The following is a 19,846-nucleotide window of genomic DNA, read 5'->3' on the forward strand; positions in this document are numbered from 1 at the left end:
ACATAAAACTGGGAAGTTGGTTGAAGGCCTAAGTAAATCAGCATAGAATTTGAGTTATGCAAATAAAACAAATTCTGCAGCAGGAACAGTAATTCTTCCCAGAAGCTGTTAGCAAGTCTTAGAAGTAAGGGGACCTGACAGTAGCCAGAAAGCTACTCTCTGGGTGAGGTCTGCTGGATGGAGACCACCAGATAGTGCTGGCTCAGCCTTTTCCAGGCATGTGCTGTTGCCTCTAAGTTATGGAAAACAACAGGCACTCTCTCCTGGAATCTGGTGCTCTGGGGTCAGTGCCTGGTGTCACTGAGGGTGCTCCACACTCCAGACTGCAGTGTGGGCAGGGGTGCACAGTGGGGAGTCTGTCTGGCTTGCATCTTCATCAAATGAACACTCCATGCTTTTCAGGGTGCTCAGAGGAGTGAGGCTGTGCCTATCCACACATGTGAGAAGTTCTCACTATGGCGCTCTCTGATGCTTCTTCTTTAGCAGAGTTTGCACCCTTAAATCTTCTCCAACATGTGAAAATTTCATCCTTTTGGCTAGAAAGAACTCTTTCTTTATTTAGATAGAGGAAGGCTAGAATCTTGTCGGACTGGATTTTTTTTTAACCATTTCTCTTAGAACCCACTCTCCAACCTGGTCACTCCAAGTGAAGGTGAGCATGGCTAGCTAACTCAGCTACTAAATTAGTTAAGAGCCATCACTTACCAATATCTCTGGCGCATACACAATGCCTAGGAACATTATGGTGAAGAAGCACACGTCCAGGTCAGTGGTTGTTCTTTTGACCTTTATTCAAATAAACACAATACCTGTACAGAGCCTGACTGTGTCTTCTCAGGCTGGTGTACTTGGAGTTTCTGACATGCAGAGGTGTGGTCACATGACTGCTCTAGAACTTAACACAGTGCTCCAGACGCACGGGTGCAGCTGGCTTTGAAGATGAGAGTGAGCGAAGTTCTATGGCATTACTGCCCATTCAAGGCTAACAGAGATGAAGACAAACGTTCTCTTTGAACGTCAAATTTCAGAAAGTACCACAGGAGACAGAATGCAACCATTTCCTGCTGCTAGGCTAGGCACTTAAAAAGACATTTCCACTCTGGGTAAGCCAGTTCATTAACAACTATTATATTTCATTTCCTAAGAAGAAAATTCTTAGCCTTTGCCATCAGAGTTGGTGAGACTAATGGTTAAAATAGTTTTTGATATAATTCAGAAATGCATGAATTAGAGAAATTTCCGTTCTAATTCAGTCTTGCTTCTTTCCTAAAATTCCAAGAAGCTAAGAGTCACCTCTTTAGTTTGACTTGGTCTGGTTGTCACCTCTATCAAGACACTCCTCTTTATGGCATGGGTTCTGCTGCTTCTATATATTAATTTAATGTAAATAAGGTAAGGCTTCAATTGCGGATTAATAGTTTAATCTAAAGGAACAAGTTTGAGCAGTCAACTGTTCTCACTTGAAGCCAGTTAAGATGAATGTAACCTGGGGTCAAATTCAATTTAAAAATTACAATCCTCAAAGCAAAACAGCAGCTAGTGTCAGGGGCCAAGGCAAGTGGGCTTGTGGGAGGGCAGGGCACGGGCAGCAGTGCCTGGGCTCCTGGGGCAGACAGTGGCTTGTGGAAGGGCAGGGCACGGGCAGCAGTGCCTGGGCTCCTGGGGCAGGGGCAGACAGTGGCTTGTGGAAGGGCAGGGCACGGGCAGCAGTGCCTGGGCTCCTGGGGCAGACAGTGGCTTGTGGGAGGGCAGGGCACGGGCAGCAGTGCCTGGGCTCCTGGGGCAGACAGTGGCTTGTGGAAGGGCAGGGCACGGGCAGCAGTGCCTGGGCTCCTGGGGCAGACAGTGACTTGTGGGAGGGCAGGGCACGGGCAGCAGTGCCTGGGCTCCTGGGGCAGACAGTGGCTTGTGGAAGGGCAGGGCACGGGCAGCAGTACCTGGGCTCCTGGGGCAGACAGTGGCTTGTGGAAGGGCAGGGCACGGGCAGCAGTGCCTGGGCTCCTGGGGCAGACAGTGGCTTGTGGGAGGGCAGGGCATGGGCAGCAGTGCCTGGGCTCCTGGGGCAGACAGTGGCTTGTGGAAGGGCAGGGCACGGGCAGCAGTGCCTGGGCTCCTGGGGCAGACAGTGGCTTGTGGGAGGGCAGGGCACGGGCAGCAGTGCCTGGGCTCCTGGGGCAGACAGTGGCTTGTGGAAGGGCAGGGCACGGGCAGCAGTGCCTGGGCTCCTGGGGCAGACAGTGACTTGCTTGACTTGCTCCAGCTCTGAGCTGTCTCTGTAGAATGGCCACAGCGCCCTCAAGAGAGCAGGGCTGGCAAGGAGCCTTCTCTCAGCAATGGGGTCCCTTCTGTGCAATCCCCATGAGGACAAAGGCCAGTTCTGCTGCTTAGCAACTGCCCACACTGGCCACTTCTGATCCCCTTTCTCTGTGAAGAAGTGAACTGGCTCAGCAACAGCTGGGGGAAGTGGAATAAGGCTTCTGGGTTGAGAGCTGCTCCTTCCTCCGACAGCCAAGGGAGAGGTTGTCTGAAGCCTGACAAAGAGCAAGGCTACTTTCTACAAGTACAAAACCCCAACCACTGCAGTCAGTCTATTAAAGTCAACTGAATCATTGGATCGTTGAAAAAATAATATACTTTGAAAGCTTTTGCCACATCTGTAAAAAAGAAAAGAAAACCAAAAAGCTTAAAAGTTTTAAAAAATCTTTTAAAATGTATTAATAGCCTTCTTAGTAACAAATATAAAACATTTTAAGACACTTGGTGACTTTCTTAGGTCATATTTCTGAAGGTGGGGGATACATATATGTCTTGTGGGTAGAAACATAGTAAGGTTTTACTATTAAAATTATCTATTTAGTAGAAACTCTAGGAAGAGTTCTGTTAAGAAAATAACTGTTTTGGAAGGAAGAGTTGTTTTGTTTTGTTTTTTCCTCCAAAACGTCAAAGAGAGTAAGGGCACAAATATAACAAACATAAAATATCAACACAACTGTATTAATTCAATAAATAAATAAAGTGGCACCAACTTCATGGCAAGTTTTCAAGACACAGCTCAAGGTTATTTTAAAATAAATAACTACTCAAGAAAGGAACCATTATTCTCAGCACAAGAGACACGGGTTGACAATGGAGTGTGGCAAGGAAGGGCAGTGCCAGCATGCCACGGCCACATGGAACAGAAGCATCACCCTGAGGTGGGATGGACCCTCAGGACGGATACTTGTCCAGAGAGGAAAGCTTCAGGAGAGGCCAGGCCTAGGGCTGTCTTTTGCCACTTTCCTCTTTTCTTCCAATGTGTGCTTAAATATTTTCTTCAAGGTGTTGTAAACTATTGGTCCATTTTCAGAATCAAAATTAACCTGGTGACAAAGAAAATTTCTATTTAAAAATTTTAGCAAGTGTCTGTTTACAAAGGAAAGAAGGATTTGGAGCGGGAGGTGGGTGGTGGGGTGGTGGGGTGGGGGGGTGGGGGTGGTGGGGTAGGGGGTGGCACATGCCTTTAATCCCAGCACTGGGGAGGCAGAGGCAAGTGAATCTCTGTGAGTTCAAGGCCAGCCTGGTCTACAGAGCAAGATCCAGGACAGGTACCAAAACTACATAGAGAAACCCTGTCTCAGGGGAAAAAAAAGGATTTGGAAAAACAACAACAAAGATTTATATAGAAATACACATAGTCACAAAGCACACATGATAGGTTTCATACATTGAACGGAAAGGCTACATTAGAGCTATCAATCATGTCAACATCAAACCTTAGAGCAAAACTCAAGACTTCAGTGTCAAGAGTCGACTACAATCCACACAGCTGGCCAGCAAGGAAGTCAGCAGTGAGCATGAAGCTCAGAGTCCCTGATGCTGCAAGGGAAGTCTCCTTTCCAAAGGAAGCACAGCAGCTGGTGTGTGGTGTCCAGAAGCCCCAGGGCCACTCTGGACTGCAGTCGGAAGACCTCAACAGTCTGGCTTCCCACATTCACTGTGGATCTCCATCCATCTTTTATCTAATGTCTGCAGTGGTAATTCTCAACCTTCCTAAAGCTGAGACCCTTTAATACAGTTCCTCATGTTGTGGTGACCCCAACAATATTATTTTGTTGCTACTTCATAACTGTAATTTCGCCACTGTTAGGAATTATAATGTAAATATCTGATATGCGACCCTCAGAGGGGTCATGACCCACAGACCGAGAACCACTGGTTCATGGACTTCACTTTCCTCATGTGAAATATAAACCCAATACCTTAACATTTCTTGGAGTTTAAATGGAATCTGGCACCTGCAAGTGTTTTGTACACATGAAAACCTCTCAGTGAGACTGAGGGTCCCTCTCTGCTGGGGCCTTTGCCATGCCTGTCATTCTCTGCTGAGGAGTAATGATGACTGGGTGGGGACTAGAGCAGCCCTCTCTGTCCCCAGAGTGAAGTGTGTCCCACTGAAAAAGAACGAGGATCTTGGTGCAGCTTTTGCTGCCACAAATTGCTCCTTTTTAGACAAATTCTGACAAGGGAAAGGCTGCTCCCTTCATCAGCAGATGAGGGATCTGGAATGCTGCTCTACTTGGTTGTCAGGATCTTGGTGGTGGCATTCACAAGGCTTGGGACCAGAAATAAACACCTGCATTTCTCCTGGAAGCATGTACTTCATGTTTTTGTGGGTACTGACCTGACAACTGTGGATGCTTAACTCTGCTAAAACGATTCTTTTTGAAACCCAAGGTGCATCTGGCTGGACAAGTAAACACCCCTGCCTCCTATGAGGGACAAGACTTAAAGCACTTACTGAATACTCAGCTGCTTCTCTCTTTGCCTAGATAAAAGCTTTGTTCCCACACTACCCTTCAACAACCCGACAGTTCAGCTTTTTCCTGACACCACTGTTAGGACACTACCTGACGTCTTTTAAAACACGTGTGCACTAAGGAGAAACAGCTGAAAGTTTTACCTGAGAAGAGAGGGGGACCCCAGACCCCTGACTTACAGAGATGGTGTGACTGGTGCAGAGGACACAGGGACTCACCTTGGTGAAAGCTTTAATGGCATGGGAAAGGCAAGCGTCCTCCACCTCCACAGGAAGCGTCTGTAGGCTCACTATACAATGCAGCACACAGAGGATGGTCTGGTACTGCCCCTGTTTTGTTTTTTTTCCAGAAATAAAAAGAAATTAATTTGAAAATACCTCAAGAAATAATAGAGGGAGCTGCTGGCTCTGAATCAGTCTGCAGCACTCGGTCAAGAGTCTACTTACTGGAGCAGATGAATACAGTATAGGAACTGCTCAGCTGGGTCAGATGCTGGCTGTTCTGTTGCCAGGTCTGATCAGGTACACCTGAAGATTGGTTCTAAACCACATGCTTCTCCTGCAGTGCACGGAATGGACTTTCTTTCCTACCATTTCTGGATATAATCACTTCAGCTTGGTCAGTTGATGCTGTAGTGGAATGTACAGCTTACTTGGGCACCAGGCAGTCAGTACTGTGTGCCCAGCTCACTGCCGATACTACCTGGGAAGGTGGGCAGATGAAGCCCCCAGTAGCAACCAGGATGTAAGGATGCATGTGGTGATATTCTATTTGGCTAAAATGTGATATTTTATTTGTATGTTAATAAATAAAGTTTGCCTGGAGATCAGAGGTCACAGTAAGCCATAAACAGAAGTCAGGTGGTAGCACATGCCCTTAATTTAATCACATGGCAGGCAGAGTCTTTGTGTGTTCAAGGACACAGCCAAGTGTGGTAACACACACCTTTAATCACAGCACCAACTATAGAGACCTGGAGGTCTGTATAGATAGGCATTGACAAGGAAGTGAGGTAGCTGGGTTAAGGGCCAATGAGAACAGCAAGGCAAAAAAGTCACAGGCTAGACAGGAAGAGGCTCTCTTGGGAAGCTATGGTGATGTGGTGAGCTGAGGTTAGTTGGCAGCTATTGCTCTGATCTCTATGGCTTGCACCCCTGTATTTGGCTCTGTGTTTCTTATTTAATAAGACTGTTTAGAAATTTGTCTACAATTGGCGCCCAACGTGGGGCACAAACCCATGACCCTGAGAATAAGAGTCCCATGCTCTACCGACCAAGCTATATAGACATATGCACACATATGTGTGCCTGTGATACATACATTCCCTTTAAAAAAATTCTAAGAAGTATATATTCCAGTCTGCATCGTAGTCACTGAGATGCTCAACCATTCATGAAAAAAAACATACCAGTTGGTTTTTTTGGGGGGGGGGGTGGGGAGGGGGGACAAAATCTCACTATGTATCCCTGGCTGGCTTAGAACTCACTATGTAGACTGTCCTCAAACTCAGAGAGATGTGACTCCCAAGTGCTGGGATTAAAGGTGTGCACTACCACACCTGACAAAACACCATACTTTTAAGCCAAAATGAAATCCAAAATTTAATGATATTTACTATGTTAAGATGTATATTGAAGCCGGGTGGAGGTGGCACACGCCTTTAATCCCAGCACTCAGAAGGCATTGGCAGGTGGATCTCTGTGAATTTGAGGCCAGCCTGGTCTCCAAAGCAAGTTTCAGGAAAGGCACCAAAACTACACAGAGAAACCCTGTCTTGAAAAGCAAAAAAAAAAAAAAAAAAAAAAAAAAATGTATATTGAAAGATTAAAAAGGAAAGGTTGGAAGGATTTTAATGACTCTCCCAGCATTCACATTGGAGAAATGATTCCTAAAGTATAATCACTTCGGTCTCCCAGGCTATGGATATCTTCCTTTTAGGGGTGGGCATTAGACCTGGGCCCTTCTACACACTATGCAATGACCTACCATAGAGCTACTTCCCCAGCTTGGTTTTGAGACTGTCTTGCTGCATACAATATATCCTTGAATCCGGTATGTAGTCAAGGATGGCTTCAAATCTGTAAACCTACCTCTACCTCCTGAGTGCTGGGATTACAAGTATTCACTGCCATTTCTATATTTTCTAAATGCTTATGTTGTGTATCAATTTCTCTGTATTTACACTGCTGCAGATCAAACCCAGGGCTTTGCACACACTAGGCTAGTCCTCTACCACCAAGCTACATCTCCAGCCCCAATTTCTCTTATCTTAGAAAAACTACTAAACTGGGGGACTGGAGAGATGGCTTAGTGGTTAGGAACATGTGCTGCTCTTGCAGAGGACCTGAGTTCAGTTCCCAGAACCCACACCAGGTGGTTCACAAGGGCCTGGAACTTCAGCTCCAGGAGCATCAGATGCCCTCTTGTGTCTTCTTTGAGCATTGCACTCACATATACAAACACACGGAGACTATGGACACAAAATTAGGACACAAAATTAGGGGAAAAATAAAAGAAAACCCACTAAAATAGACCTAAATACAATTTTCATTCCTTTTTTTTTTTTTGCACGTGTGAAACTTACATTGAGGGCCTAAATTAAACTCATTAGCTGGTCCAATAGCTACTTTACCTTCTCTAGTAAAAACAGGGCTTCACCGGCTTCTGCTTGCCTGTCCACCAACATGTCCACATCCTCTTTGGTGATTACAGGCTCTTTCAGCTGCTCCACCCAAGACCACATCAAACTGCACAAGATGAAAGGGTCTCTCTCACCACAGATTCTTTCCCAGGCTCCCTCACGGGAATTTAATTCTTTCTGAAAAGGAGGAGGGAGAGAGAGATGAACACAGGGAAAGGCAAGTGTATAGACCTAACTGGAGGATTCACAAGCAGCTGAAGGGTGAAGGCTGGGCTCTGAGATGCAATCTGGACCTTCCTCAGGGCCTGCACCTCTAGCTATGGATGCCCAGCTAGCACAGGAGCTCTCCAAACTTAGTTTCATCCCTGCCACACACAGTGCAGGCTAACTACCAGGAGAAGGGCCACTGAAGCACGCAGCCCTATTTCTGTTTGAGGCCACAGATGGAGTTCAAGAGTGAGACTTCTTTCTCAGGCATCTGGTAAACAAAACAGAAATTTGGACTACAAATGAGGTAAAATGGTAGATTAGAAATAGGGGACCATTTATAAGTTAATCTGGGGTCTCAGCTAAACCTTTTAAACATACATACACACAGAGAGAGAGAGAGAGACAGAGAGAGAGACAGAGAGACAGAGACAGATACAGAGACAGAGAGAAAATTGCACTGGAGTTGGTAAATGTGGTGTGTGTTTTTCTAAAGTACCTTTTAGAATCCTACAGATGAAGCCTATAGATGAAGTACCAAGCCCAGCACCCTAAGATCTGGGAGGGTGAAAACAAGTGTGAAACCTTCTGAACACTCCCAAATATCTGGAGACAGTTTAAGCATGAGCTTTCATTATTTTATTTGTGTGTATTCATGCGTGTGCCTATGTGCATGCATGTGCATGCCACCAGCATGTGTGTGTGGAGATCAGAAGACAACTTTGTGGAGTTGGTTTTCTCCTTCTATTATGTGAGTCCAGGAACCAGAACTCAGGCTTGGAGGGCTCATTTCTAATGACTGAGACTACCAGCCTCACATGAGAATTTAAGACTTCACCTCACAAAGATGAGTTAAGAAATTTCTGACAGGGATCAGATTTACGCTTTGGTAAATCAAATAAAACTTCTCAATGATAAAAAACACAGTAGTTGTTAATATCCATTTAGTTGCCCAGTAAATACCTGTAGCCTGTACCACAAAGTGGTTAGAAAGGTAACATAGGACTTAGTTCCAACTTTCACAGCACCCCACAGGGAGGCTCCTCACAGATAAACACTGAGATGGAGACAGTAACTTGTACATAGTTGAAAGCTAGAAAATGGCAGGGAGGTGTTCCACTGGCTTGCCTTACTGCATGGGCCATGGATTTCTCTTTATCATATAAATAAGCCCATACTTGGGAGTCGTCTGTCTTTCTACCTATCTGACATATCGTGTACAGAAAAGGGTAGCTTTTCATTGAATCTCATGGATATATGAGGAGACAAACTGGGAAGAACAAAACTGTCAGAGCGAAGTGAATATGGCACTATGATGCTTGACAAAGCTTCCCAGTGAGGCAGACACGTGAGGAGAGCCTGCCTATACATAGCGCCACGGCCTCGAGTAAGCCACTGGACTTCTGGAGTCCTTAGTCCTCACCTATGACACTGAATGCATAAAAGTAACAAGGAGACTATAAATAGTCCACCTGTGTCTAGGGGTACTGTGAAAGGCACAAGGCATGTTCACAGAACGGCTTAGCACAGACATATGCAGCATCACACTATTTTTCCCAGAGTACAACTGGCTTTTTTACTTTCTCAAAGTCCTGAAATAAATCTAAGAAGGTAAAGAAGGTAGAAGTGTTGTGGCTCCAGAAAATGCTTTTATACGTGCTCCATGTAGAAACAGCCTGTCTCCGACCAAATGCGCACGTTTTTTGTGGTTTGAGGCAGGGTCTCTCTCTATGCAGCCCTGGATGTCCTGGAACTATGTAGACCAGACTGGCACAGATTTGACTACTGCTGCCTCGAGTGCTTTGATTAAAGGTATAGCTGACAGCACCTGGCCCAAACCTGCTTCTTCTCTGCTCATGTGAGCACTTGGCTGAGGGACATGCAGGGCTCACCCGGGAGTGGTACCATGACATTCTTAACCAAAGATCCCCTCATTTGTTAGCTCTCAACATACAATAATGCATGAGAAATATTGGCTGAGTGAATGAGAGACTTTTTTCAGTTTATAGTGGGGAATACAGAATATTTATCTGGAAGGAAAACAATGTTTGAGTTTTATTAGGTTAGATACTCTAATTCAGATGAACTTTTATTCAGTTCTCTCCTCTGTTGTACATGTGAATGTTGGTAAGAACTCCAAACATCATTTCCTACCTCTGAAGATATCCTAGCTTTCACAAGTTTTAGCTTCTTAGTTTTATAAATGGTAGAATATGGGAGAGAAGCAAGTACCTTAATAGCATGACCGGAAGAGACAGCTCTCCGCGTAGAGTATGTGCTTCCAAAGGACCTGAGTTCCGTTCCCAGCACTCACACCAGCTGTCTTACAAATGCCTGTGATCTCAGCTCTGGGGATACCAGACACTCTCATCTAATCTGAGGGCACCTACATGCCACTGTACATACCCTGCCCCCCAAATACACATAATTGTAATATAAAATAAAATCTTTCAAGTAATCCTCAGAAGAGTATGCCTACCAATTCAGGATTTCTCTGAGTCAAAAAGCCCAAGTCAGTCCCAGGCTGGGGCCAGTTCCCTGTCTCTGCTAACTGAGTTTCTCTAGACCGGCGCTCATCCCAGCTAAGAAAGTACAGCCAAAGACTGTCGTCCTTCTAGGAGTGAAACACAGAAAAGGAGTCAAATGTAAAACTTCACATTCTAAGTAAACCCATGAAGTGGGTTTCTGAGTCTTCCTCTCAGACATGACAGATGCACATGGTCATTCTCATTATTGGAATGGGGCCAGCAAGTTTGTGAGACAGCAGCCCAAGAAGGGAGGCCTGACTCACCCCTTGTACCAACAAGCTTTGGGAAGCAAATTTGTTTTCTTTTTGTCACTAGGCCAGTAGTTCCCAAACTGTGGTTCCCTGTTCCAGGCGCTCAGTTAGAAAAACACTACAGGCCAGTTCCTAACATCATCTGCTGTGGATTTGGCTGCCCCTAGAAGAGAGCTACCAACACGAACATCATGTATGGAGCCAGCATCATGCTAGGTGTACTCTTAAACACAGAAATCTAGCTGCAACTACACAAACACCCTGGGTCGTTTCTACATCAGGTTCACATCATACTTGGGAAACTTCAAGTTCCTATCTTCCTACTTCTGTAACAAAGAGTTTGGAAAAATGTGTTACATATTTTTGGTCTAATAAAACCATTTCTGTGTGTGTGTGTGTGTGTGTGTGTGTGTGTGTTGTGTAATATATATATCCTCTCTATAAATATATATATAAGTACACACACACACACACACACACACATAAATTAAATGAAATGCACATACCTGCCACATTTCCACTTTCCTTTTCACTTCCTCCTTTTCCACGAACTCATTTAAGTTTGCAAGGGCTTTGGCTGCCAGTATTCGCCTAGCTTCAGCACTCAGTTCAGACTGCAAACCAGCATACGGCATGGCTTCCGACAGGTACGTGCTGTCTTGGGTTTCCTGTCCTTGTGGGAGCTGTGCCTTAGGACTGGAGCCACAGTTTAGAGGGCTGCAGGGAGTCCTCCCTTCCTCCTGAACAGAGCCTGGAACCCAACGACCAGGAGCGTGACACTGACAGTGTGTGACTTGTTCTGGATCCATATGGATACTTGCAAAGTTGGGGGGCATTGGTTCCCCAGAATTGTGTGAACAAGAAGTGCCCACAGAGAAGGTTCTGCTCCGCTGTACTTCCTTTGGGATGTCCTTCCTACAGAAAAGTGGTGATCCATCATCCTTGAGTCCTTCTAAGCCTTCACACTTTGGTTGAGTCCAGAAGGAAAAAGTGCTGTGAACCAAGGTTTCCTTATTTAGGCCTAGCTCTGGAGTCGGTGGCATATAACAATGGCTGGTGTGCTTCTGATGCTGGAGGCTGTGGTCCAGCAAGTCCTGGGCAGGCACCATCCAAGGTGTCTCCCCTTGCTCCAGGATAGCTCTGGCCCTCTTTAGGTCCGAGTCACTGTAGCTGAGCTGCCTTTTCAGATGTGTCAGGGGCTGAAGACCATCAGCATTCCCCCTCTTCCAGAGGGGCTCAAAGTCATGCTCATTAGAAAGGAGCCCATCCTGATTCTCAAACTCAGCCACCACTGCAGTGGGCTGAAATGGGTCGGGTGCATCACTGCTCTGCCTCAGCAACGCTTGGTCCAGTTGCATCGTAACCATCTCAGACACAGTCTTTTCAATCTCAGCCGAGAGTTCAGGACCTTCCAATGTGCTCTTCATTACTACTGGCCTGTTCTCAGCCAAGTCAAGCAGCAGCTTGCAAACTAGGTGGATGATCTTTGGCACATATTTCAGAAGTCGTGCCTCATAACCGTGAAGCAGATGCCGCTGGCGAATCAGGTACTGGGCTAAGGTAACAGCATGTGCTTTGGGATCACAGCAAGAAAAAATATTACGGAGTGGAGCCAGGAACTGAGTGAATTCCCGTACACAGAGCAGCTGCCCTCTGGTTTGTATGGAATTGGGGCGTTTTGCCCGCACAAATATAATTGCTTGGTCAGCAGTCATTCTTGTTGCAAAAACTAAATAACATGCTATTAGAACACCTATACAGTAAAGAAATATGAGAAAAGGCTCGTTCATGTATCAGTCTTTGATGATTTAAGACTTGAATACTGTTAAGAAATCATATAAACACAAACACATTTAAAGGATAGTAATAATGACACCTGCCAGTTTTCTGTTGCTATTTTTTTAATACAGAATCTCATGTAACCTAGGCTGGACTGGAACTCTGTATACAGACAAGGATGACCCTGAACTCTTGAACCTCTGGCCTCCACTTTCCGAGTACTAGTATTACAAGTGTGCACCACCAGGCTGGTTTTATATAGTACTGGATATCAAACCCAGGACCTCATGTATGCTAGGCAAGCATTCCACCACCCCTCAAGCACTTATTACTGCAAAGACTTTTATAGGTCTTTGTGGCAGTTCCTTCCTGTGACTGAGTCAGCTTTGCACCCAAGATGAGCTAGCACACAGCTGGCAGATGAAGGGGTGCTAAGGTGGAGCCAGTATGGCTGGCAGGTAGGGGGTGTTGAAGTGAGGAGGGCCTGGTCTAGCCTCTTCCTGCCTAACTCTGGCATGGAAGGAAACCAAATCCTGCTTCTGTGTTCTGGGGTAAACTGCTCTTGACATTTCCATCTAATCCACCACCCACTCTGCCCTTGGAACTCCCTGCTCTGGCGTCTCTGCCATCCATTGCCAGAACATTCTTGCTGAGCCCTCCCCCAGATTGGAAAGGTTTTGCTTTGGGATTATTACATTCATAGAGTCTACTTCTCTGCCTTACAATTCTTCCAAACTATGCCTACAACTAATGTTTGTTTGTTTTTTTCAGACCACGATGTAACTCTGTTACATAAGCAAATGCTATTAAGGATGTCAGCTGAAATAGTATAAAGACTTATTTTTCACTAGTTATTGGTAAGAATTCATAACCAATTAATTATAATACAATAGCCAACAAATCTTAATGTAAAAGGCAGATCAAAGACACCCATATAATTCCAAAATTTGTGAACATCTAGTTATGAAATCAAAACCTCTAAGAACTACATGTCCTCCAGTTTGCAGTGAATACAATATAGCTTTTTTTCATGGGGACATAGCAGATCTTTAGTATAAGGAGAAGTATCTGCAGAGGTATAACGTATGCAAAGCCCAGCCAGGCGGTGGTGGCGCACACCTTTAATCCCAGCACTTGGAAGGCAAAGGCAGTCGGATCTCTGTGAGTTCAAGGCCAGCCTGGTCTACACTGCAAGTTCCAGGACAGCCAGGGCTGTTACGCAGAGAAACCCTGTCTTGAAAAACCAAAACAAACAAACAAACAAAAATGCAATGTCCGAGAACAAAGACATTTTGGCCTTAACCTAAGAGTTGCCAATATCTACATGAGTTGAATACTAGCCTAGGATGCTCCTAGGTAGGCAGGAAATCCCATGGCAGGGGATATATACTGGGGTGGTTCTGTCTGACTAAATCACATGACAATGAAGCTATCAACCCCACACCTTTATTTTTGCTATCAGACCAGCAATGTTATGAAGTTTGCTGAGTGTTTCTATAAAACCACTGACTTTCACAAAGAACTTTACATGCAAATAGTCTTCTTCAAGTACATAATCCTTATGCATGCCAAAGTAGAGAAGACATGGAAGATGGAGCCAGACAACCATGGATGTAATGATCCCACCACTCACTACATGCAGCAGATTATTTTTTCTTAAACTGCAGTTGATCTCCGCCCCCAGCACCCCCCCCACCCCATCATGGCTAACAACTTCAAAGGCTAGCAAATGAAAACACTTAGAACACAGCAGGTGAACAGTGCTTGCTAGTCTAGTTGTTCTCTCCGTTAAGAAACGTATCTGGGGGCTGCAGAGATGGCCGAACAGTTAAGAGCACTGGCTGCTCTTGCAGAGGACCCTGCTTTGATTCCCAGCAGTTACATGGTGCTCGCAACAGTCTGTGACTCCAGTCCCAGGGGAATTTGACTCCCTCTTTTGACCTCCATGGGCACCAAGCATGCATGTGGTACACAGACAGACATGCAGGCAAACATTCATAGACATAAAAGAAAAATAAGTCTTTAAGAAAAACAGTATTTTGCCTGGTGGGGTTGGCATACTTCTTTAATCCCAGCATTTGAGAAGCAGAGGCTGGCAGATCTCTGTGAGTTCAAGGCCAGCCTGGTCTACAAAGCTAGTTCTAGGACAGTTAAGGCTACACAAAGAAACCCTGTCCTGAAAAAAAAAAAAAAAGAAAGAAAGAAAAGAAAAGAAAAGAAAAAAGAAAAATAGTATCTAAAAAAATACTATTTACTAACATGAGGTGCTCCATTTAAATAAGCTGATCATTTAAATAGTTTTAGAAACATGCTTAAACACAATGAGTTTTCAGCTCTAAATTATTCAGAAATACTCTTATCAGTACATGGTTATTATACAGTTTTAGGATGCTTCAAATATCTTTTATTTCTTTAATTCCAAAATTCTGTTATGATTCTAAAAACTATTTCTCTTTAGACTTAGGAAATCTCACTCCTACATACTTAATTATGCCAACACAACAATATGACTTCCTAGAATTTACCTGTCCTCCCAAGGCCTGCATGGCAGTGGACAGCTACTTTCCCTTCCTGCAAGGCAAATGTCATCACCTTTACCATGTCTAAGATGGCAGTGAGGGACGCTACACCATAATCCTTCCACCCGAAGTTGTAGAAGTAAACTAGACCGTGAAAGAGAAGAAGAAAAACAAAATTAATATGCATAAAAACCTGCAAGGACAGTTGAAATGAGTTACAAGGCACAAGATTTCACTGAATAAGCAGACTTACAATAATAGGCTTTTTTATTTGTTTTTTTATTTCTTGAGACAGGGTGTCACAGTGTAGCCCTGGCTTGCCTGGAGCTTGATATGCAAACTGGGATGGTCTTGAACTCACAGAAATCTGCCTGCCTCTGCTTCCTGAGTGCTGAGATTAAGTGTGAGCCACCATGCTCATATAACAGCATTTTTATATTTCTAGTAAGTTTAACTTAACATTTCTTACAAGCACATTCTTTATTGCCTAATACATTTTCTGTTGAAGTGCAGATGGAAAGAATTAGAATAGAATTAAAAATTAAGGTGGAGGTAAATAATGTGTATTCTTGTTTAAGAATAGAAATTCTCTAAAAGGCTAATAAATGGCTAGATATAGTTTTATACAGATATATAGATATAGATGAGTTCTCTACTTAAGGATGACAAAAAAAATGCTGGACATAAGCCTCTTGAGAACATGTTCCTGGAATGCATGCTCATCTTGCTCAGCCTGGCTGGAATAACCCCGCTGAGTGTTCTCTTCTCCAAAGCTCCAGTGATGCGCTCTGGGCTGGCCACGAGGACATATGCTTGTGGGGCCCAAAATTACTCCACTTCCAATCCTCACTAGAATTTCTAAGCTATGTGATCTCAGACGAGCTGACCACTCTCTATGTTTAAGCTGAGTTGCACCACCGCTGTAAAGAGAAAGTGAGGTCCTCATGTCTGACATGGTACAGCTCTAACTGAACAAAGCCTTTACTGCAGACTCTCCTCCCAGGCCCTCCTAGAGGAAAAAGAAACCCTGTACTCACAATAGCAACATCAAAGAAAGGCAGCATCATTTTAAGTGAAGTTAGAAGCCCCACTAATATGCAGATTCTATTGATAAGTAATTAAGTATTACCTCTTTAACCTAAGAGCCTGGAAGACAAAAGCCTCTAAGTATTGTCCTTGATAATTCAGTGTGGGATAATGCAGGGTGGAAAGGAACTTACTGCCAGCCTCCATGAATGCTTCAGGAAGATATGTGAAACCACTTTCTTGTTCCAGAGAGTTCCCACAGCTGGCATGCTCACCAGGGCGCTGCAGGTTGATGATTGTTTTTATGCCATGACTTAACAGAAAAAGAGCAACCAGTTATAAGGACCTGGAGTCATGAGAAACTGGATTTTAGCATTAGTAAGACATCACTAAAATCAGCTCTTCACTGCCTGGTTGTTGTTTTGTTTTTTTTTTTAAGTGAAGTCCTTTTCACTTGATGCCTTTTCAATTAAAGAAAAGCACGTTGAACGTGTTCACTCCACCCCTGTGAATGCTGCAGTACTTACCCAAGGAACTGCTCGATGATCTGATACTTCTCCAGCAGCTCAGAGGATGGACGAGCCATGGCCAGGATACTGTCAGTGACCCTGAAGATGGGTACAGGACTGCTGAGATACACAAAACTCAGAGCATTCTACCTGATAGGATCAGCAACTTTATCATTTCAACAACTTCTATATTCCTTCATAAATCTGGCTTCAATTCTGCATCACAATTAGAACTCTGAGAAACTTTGTAGCTCCTTAAATCCCCAGGAAAAAAATTCAAGACCTAAGTTATTTATGGATTCTGACAAAACATCTGCAAGGACTCTAAAGAGATTCTAGTGGACATAAAGGGGAACTTCACCTTGTGACAAAGTGGCCTGTCAACTAAATAGAGGACAACTGGGAGGCTGGCATTAGACACCCATTATCCGAGGTGTGAAATGGGGCAATAATGCCAGACATACATAGGATTGGGGGTGAGAATTCACTATGATGTGGATGTACAAATATAGCAAAAATCCTAGCCTGTGGCTATAAATAAATACTGAGGTGCTGCAATTAAGCAAAGAAAGAAGGTGGGGGTTTAGAGTCAGTTGGGCCTGACTTCAAATGCTGTTTGGTTTTTCTGCTTTCTATCTATGAAGCAAATGAACTCATCTCTCTGGACTACCAAGAAAATGGCATTAATAACTCACAATGTTTTATGAAAATTGGTGATAATTTGAAAGCACCTAGTAGCAAAGTGCCTTGTCCTACAATTAAATGTTTATGAATGAATCTATGAACAAAACAGAGTGAGTCAATGAAAAGAGAGATTTGTTTCCAACAACATATAACCAAGAATTGAGTTTTCACTTCTGAAAGTAAAAACATGAAACTGTCTTCTTAGCTCCAAAAATGTCTTTATTTGTTCCATTCAAGTGTTTCTTTGGTAGTTCTGTCAAGAAAATATAGGAAGGTACTTGGTTGTGAAAAATTGAATGATCCTTTAATAATGTTGTAGCATCTAGCATATACTGCTGAATTACAATAAATTTTTTTCTCTGTCCTGTTCCTAAGAAAAGTAGGAGACCAGCTATGAAAGGCACAAGACAATTTAAGTTTTTTAATGTGTCTAAAAGGCAGTGTTGTAAAAAAAAATTTTAAACTCATTACAGTATTTTGGAAGTGATTCTTTGAGGACTCCGATCTTTAAGTGTATTTAAGAAACAAAATAATCTCAATGTAAGATCAATCTACTTTAAATGCATGTTATTCTTCTCTGTATTTGAACAATTTGTCCAAAACACAATCTATTCGTGTAGGATTTTTGCCTGTTCACATCTAAGTGGGAATCAGTAGTTTCTTTGTTGGTCACTATGGAAACGAGTCAGCCTATCCTGAAAAGCTCTTAGATCATACAGAACGATGCCTGTGTCTCAGTGTAGCTCCTCACTGAGCAAGCCAGAGCTGGCTTCTGCCTGCCTCCAGCTCTTGCCTGCCCAGAGCCAGCGCCATGCAGATGCAGGACCCGTCCCGGAGGCCTTCGGCTGTGCACTTCCTCAGTGCCTTTCTGCAGGGGCGCCGCCACTCCACTTCTGACCCGGTCCTCAGGCTGCAGCAAGCCCGGCGTGGCTCTGGCTCCGCCACCAAGCTGCTGTCCTCCTCTTCTCTCCAGGTGATGGTGGCTGTGTCTTCTGTCAGCCGCCCAGAGGGGAATCCAACTTTTCCTGAGAGAAAAAGTAAAGCTCTTTCTTATAATTTGCTACCCTTTGTATCTCAGTATAAGGAATGGGGATAGACTGTGGTTGTGTCTGTACTTTTAGAATGTTGACAGTTAATTCTGTTCATGCTTTTTACTCTGCTCATGCTAAGACCTAATGGATATGGAAGAGGAGATAAAATGATGGAATGATTTATGGGGTTTTTGTTGTTGTTAAAAGTATGGTTTTGGACAAAATTCATCCTCTTGAAAAAGATGAGCTTTTGCATTTTCTCCTCATTACCAATATAATATGCAGAAATTATTGCGTGTGAAAGCTTTGAAAGGCCTTACACTGGCTCACGGCTATAACCCTGAGGAAAAATGAAACTGTTTCCCATGTAACATTCTTTTGGGAGGACAGAACCTTGAACCTTACTTTCCTTGTATGTTCTAGAAAATTCAGAACGCCCAACGCCAAAGTACACAAAGGTGGGAGAACGTTTACGGCATGTTATCCCTGGGCACATGGCATGTTCCATGGCGTGTGGTGGGAGAGCCTGTAAGTATGAGAACCCAGCCCGCTGGAGTGAGCAAGAGCAAGCCATTAAGGGAGTTTACTCATCCTGGTAAGTATAGCTCTGGGGCTTGCACAGCTCTGTAGAATGAAGGAAGCAGGAATGCTGTGAGCCAGCAGGCAGGCAATGTGACGGGGACATGGGCCTTCAATTCAGGGGACCTTGCAACCATCCCTGGGTTTGCTGGTAGGCCATCTGTGGGTAGTACCTACTCAACCTTAGTTCCTCATTTGCAAAATGGAAATAATTAAGCTCGAAGCCTTTATATTAAGTGAAATGATATGCATGAAGTGTCTTAAGTTAGTGAGTAATTAGGCAGTTCTTAAATTTCAGAAATTGATGAAAATAGTATAATTGTTCTGCTATATGTTTGAGAAAATTACATGGTCCATGTGTGGTCTCGGATCTATGCAGTTCAGCAATCACATCATTTCTCTGTTACTACGAAATAGAGTCTCTTGACACATCTCACAGGCAGCTGTGAGATGTTGGCGTTGCTTCTGTGTTTAAACACAATTGATTCTTCTCTTAAGTCATATTGCCTTTATTACAGCAGTGAGCTAGTCAGGTATGTATTTGTGGTCTGGAAGATACTGATAATTGTATTTGAGCTGGGCATAGTGATGCCTGCCTTTAATCCCAGGATACAAGGAGCAGAGGCATATAGCTCTCTGTGAGCTCAAGGCCAGCCTGGTTTACATAGTGAGTTCAGGGACATCCAGGGCTACACAGTGAGACCCTGTATTAAAAAAACAAAATCCTATTTGGAACACACTTAGAATTTACTGTTTAAAAGGGCTTTCCTCGTGAATTGTCTTATGCAGGAAGAATCCATTTTAAAATTGGATGTTTCCTGACACCACGTCTTTGACTTGCTGTCTCTACTTTTTTGTGTTGCATTTCCGGTATACCCGCAGTGACACAGTCTGAGGCCCACTGTTGTTAGTGTTCTGTATGAGTCATAGGCAAGCCTAATGACACTAATAGCTCGAGGAAACCAACACTCCTGAGTCAGAGTCGGCTGGACAAGCGGATAGCCAGTGTGGCATAGCTTACATGCAAGCCCTTCCCAGCTCTGCTGCTCTTCATCAGATCCCAGCTCCAGTCTCTCAGAGTCCTGGACTACCCTTGCTCCTGAGGGGCTGTGGTCTTAGATCCTGACCTGCCAGCTGCATGGCTTTGCTGCTCCTCTGAGACTCAAGTGAGTCATAGCTTGCAGTAGACTACTTTTCAGACCTTTTACCATCTTCCCGATGACAAGCTTGAACAGAACAGAGGAAAGCTGCACGTCTAACAAGTGGCAGGCTTTTTATGGCCAACTGTTCATGTTA

General features: G+C 44.1%; 3 protein-coding genes across 3 annotated transcripts in view; 1 reads left to right on the forward strand and 2 right to left on the reverse strand.

Moving 5' to 3' along the window:
- Positions 1-1,542: 1,542 nt before the first annotated feature.
- Positions 1,543-3,031, reverse strand: LOC118584676 (DBF4-type zinc finger-containing protein 2 homolog). Its single transcript, XM_036188923.1, has 3 exons — positions 3,023-3,031; positions 2,226-2,554; positions 1,543-2,113 (listed from the first exon to the last, which is right to left on the reverse strand). Exons 1-3 carry the CDS (start codon positions 3,029-3,031, stop codon positions 1,543-1,545), a joined length of 909 nt encoding a protein of 302 aa, XP_036044816.1.
- Positions 2,704-19,846, reverse strand: part of Ptpdc1 (protein tyrosine phosphatase domain containing 1) — a 55,372-nt gene continuing 38,229 nt past the window's right edge. The window contains exons 6-13 of the mRNA XM_036188924.1: positions 17,721-17,965; positions 16,275-16,402; positions 15,942-16,060; positions 14,728-14,865; positions 10,930-12,176; positions 7,429-7,614; positions 5,015-5,125; positions 2,704-3,359 (exon numbers count right to left, since the gene is read on the reverse strand). Coding sequence (XP_036044817.1) covers positions 3,240-3,359; positions 5,015-5,125; positions 7,429-7,614; positions 10,930-12,176; positions 14,728-14,865; positions 15,942-16,060; positions 16,275-16,402; positions 17,721-17,965 — 2,294 coding nt within the window. The 3' untranslated portion in view covers positions 2,704-3,239. The remainder of the gene's footprint in view (positions 3,360-5,014; positions 5,126-7,428; positions 7,615-10,929; positions 12,177-14,727; positions 14,866-15,941; positions 16,061-16,274; positions 16,403-17,720; positions 17,966-19,846) is intronic.
- On the forward strand, positions 17,516-19,836 carry LOC118583947 (protein tyrosine phosphatase domain-containing protein 1-like). Its single transcript, XM_036187778.1, has 3 exons — positions 17,516-17,977; positions 18,395-18,566; positions 19,433-19,836. Exons 1-3 carry the CDS (start codon positions 17,752-17,754, stop codon positions 19,443-19,445), a joined length of 411 nt encoding a protein of 136 aa, XP_036043671.1. The 5' UTR covers positions 17,516-17,751; the 3' UTR covers positions 19,446-19,836.

The sequence above is a fragment of the Onychomys torridus genome, chromosome 5 (assembly GCF_903995425.1).
Source record: "Onychomys torridus chromosome 5, mOncTor1.1, whole genome shotgun sequence".
Lineage (NCBI taxonomy): Eukaryota > Metazoa > Chordata > Mammalia > Rodentia > Cricetidae > Onychomys > Onychomys torridus.

Excerpts from the sequence above, each read along its gene's own strand:
- LOC118583947 (XM_036187778.1), top strand. The coding sequence starts at position 17,752 with ATGCAGATGCAGGACCCGTCCCGGAGGCCTTCGGCTGTGCACTTCCTC. Across the intron at positions 17,978-18,394 it reads AACTTTTCCTGAGAGAAAAA|AAAATTCAGAACGCCCAACG; the intron begins GTAAAGCTCTTT and ends TGTATGTTCTAG.
- LOC118584676 (XM_036188923.1), bottom strand. Across the intron at positions 2,114-2,225 it reads CAAGTCACTGTCTGCCCCAG|GAGCCCAGGCACTGCTGCCC; the intron begins GAGCCCAGGCAC and ends TGTCTGCCCCAG.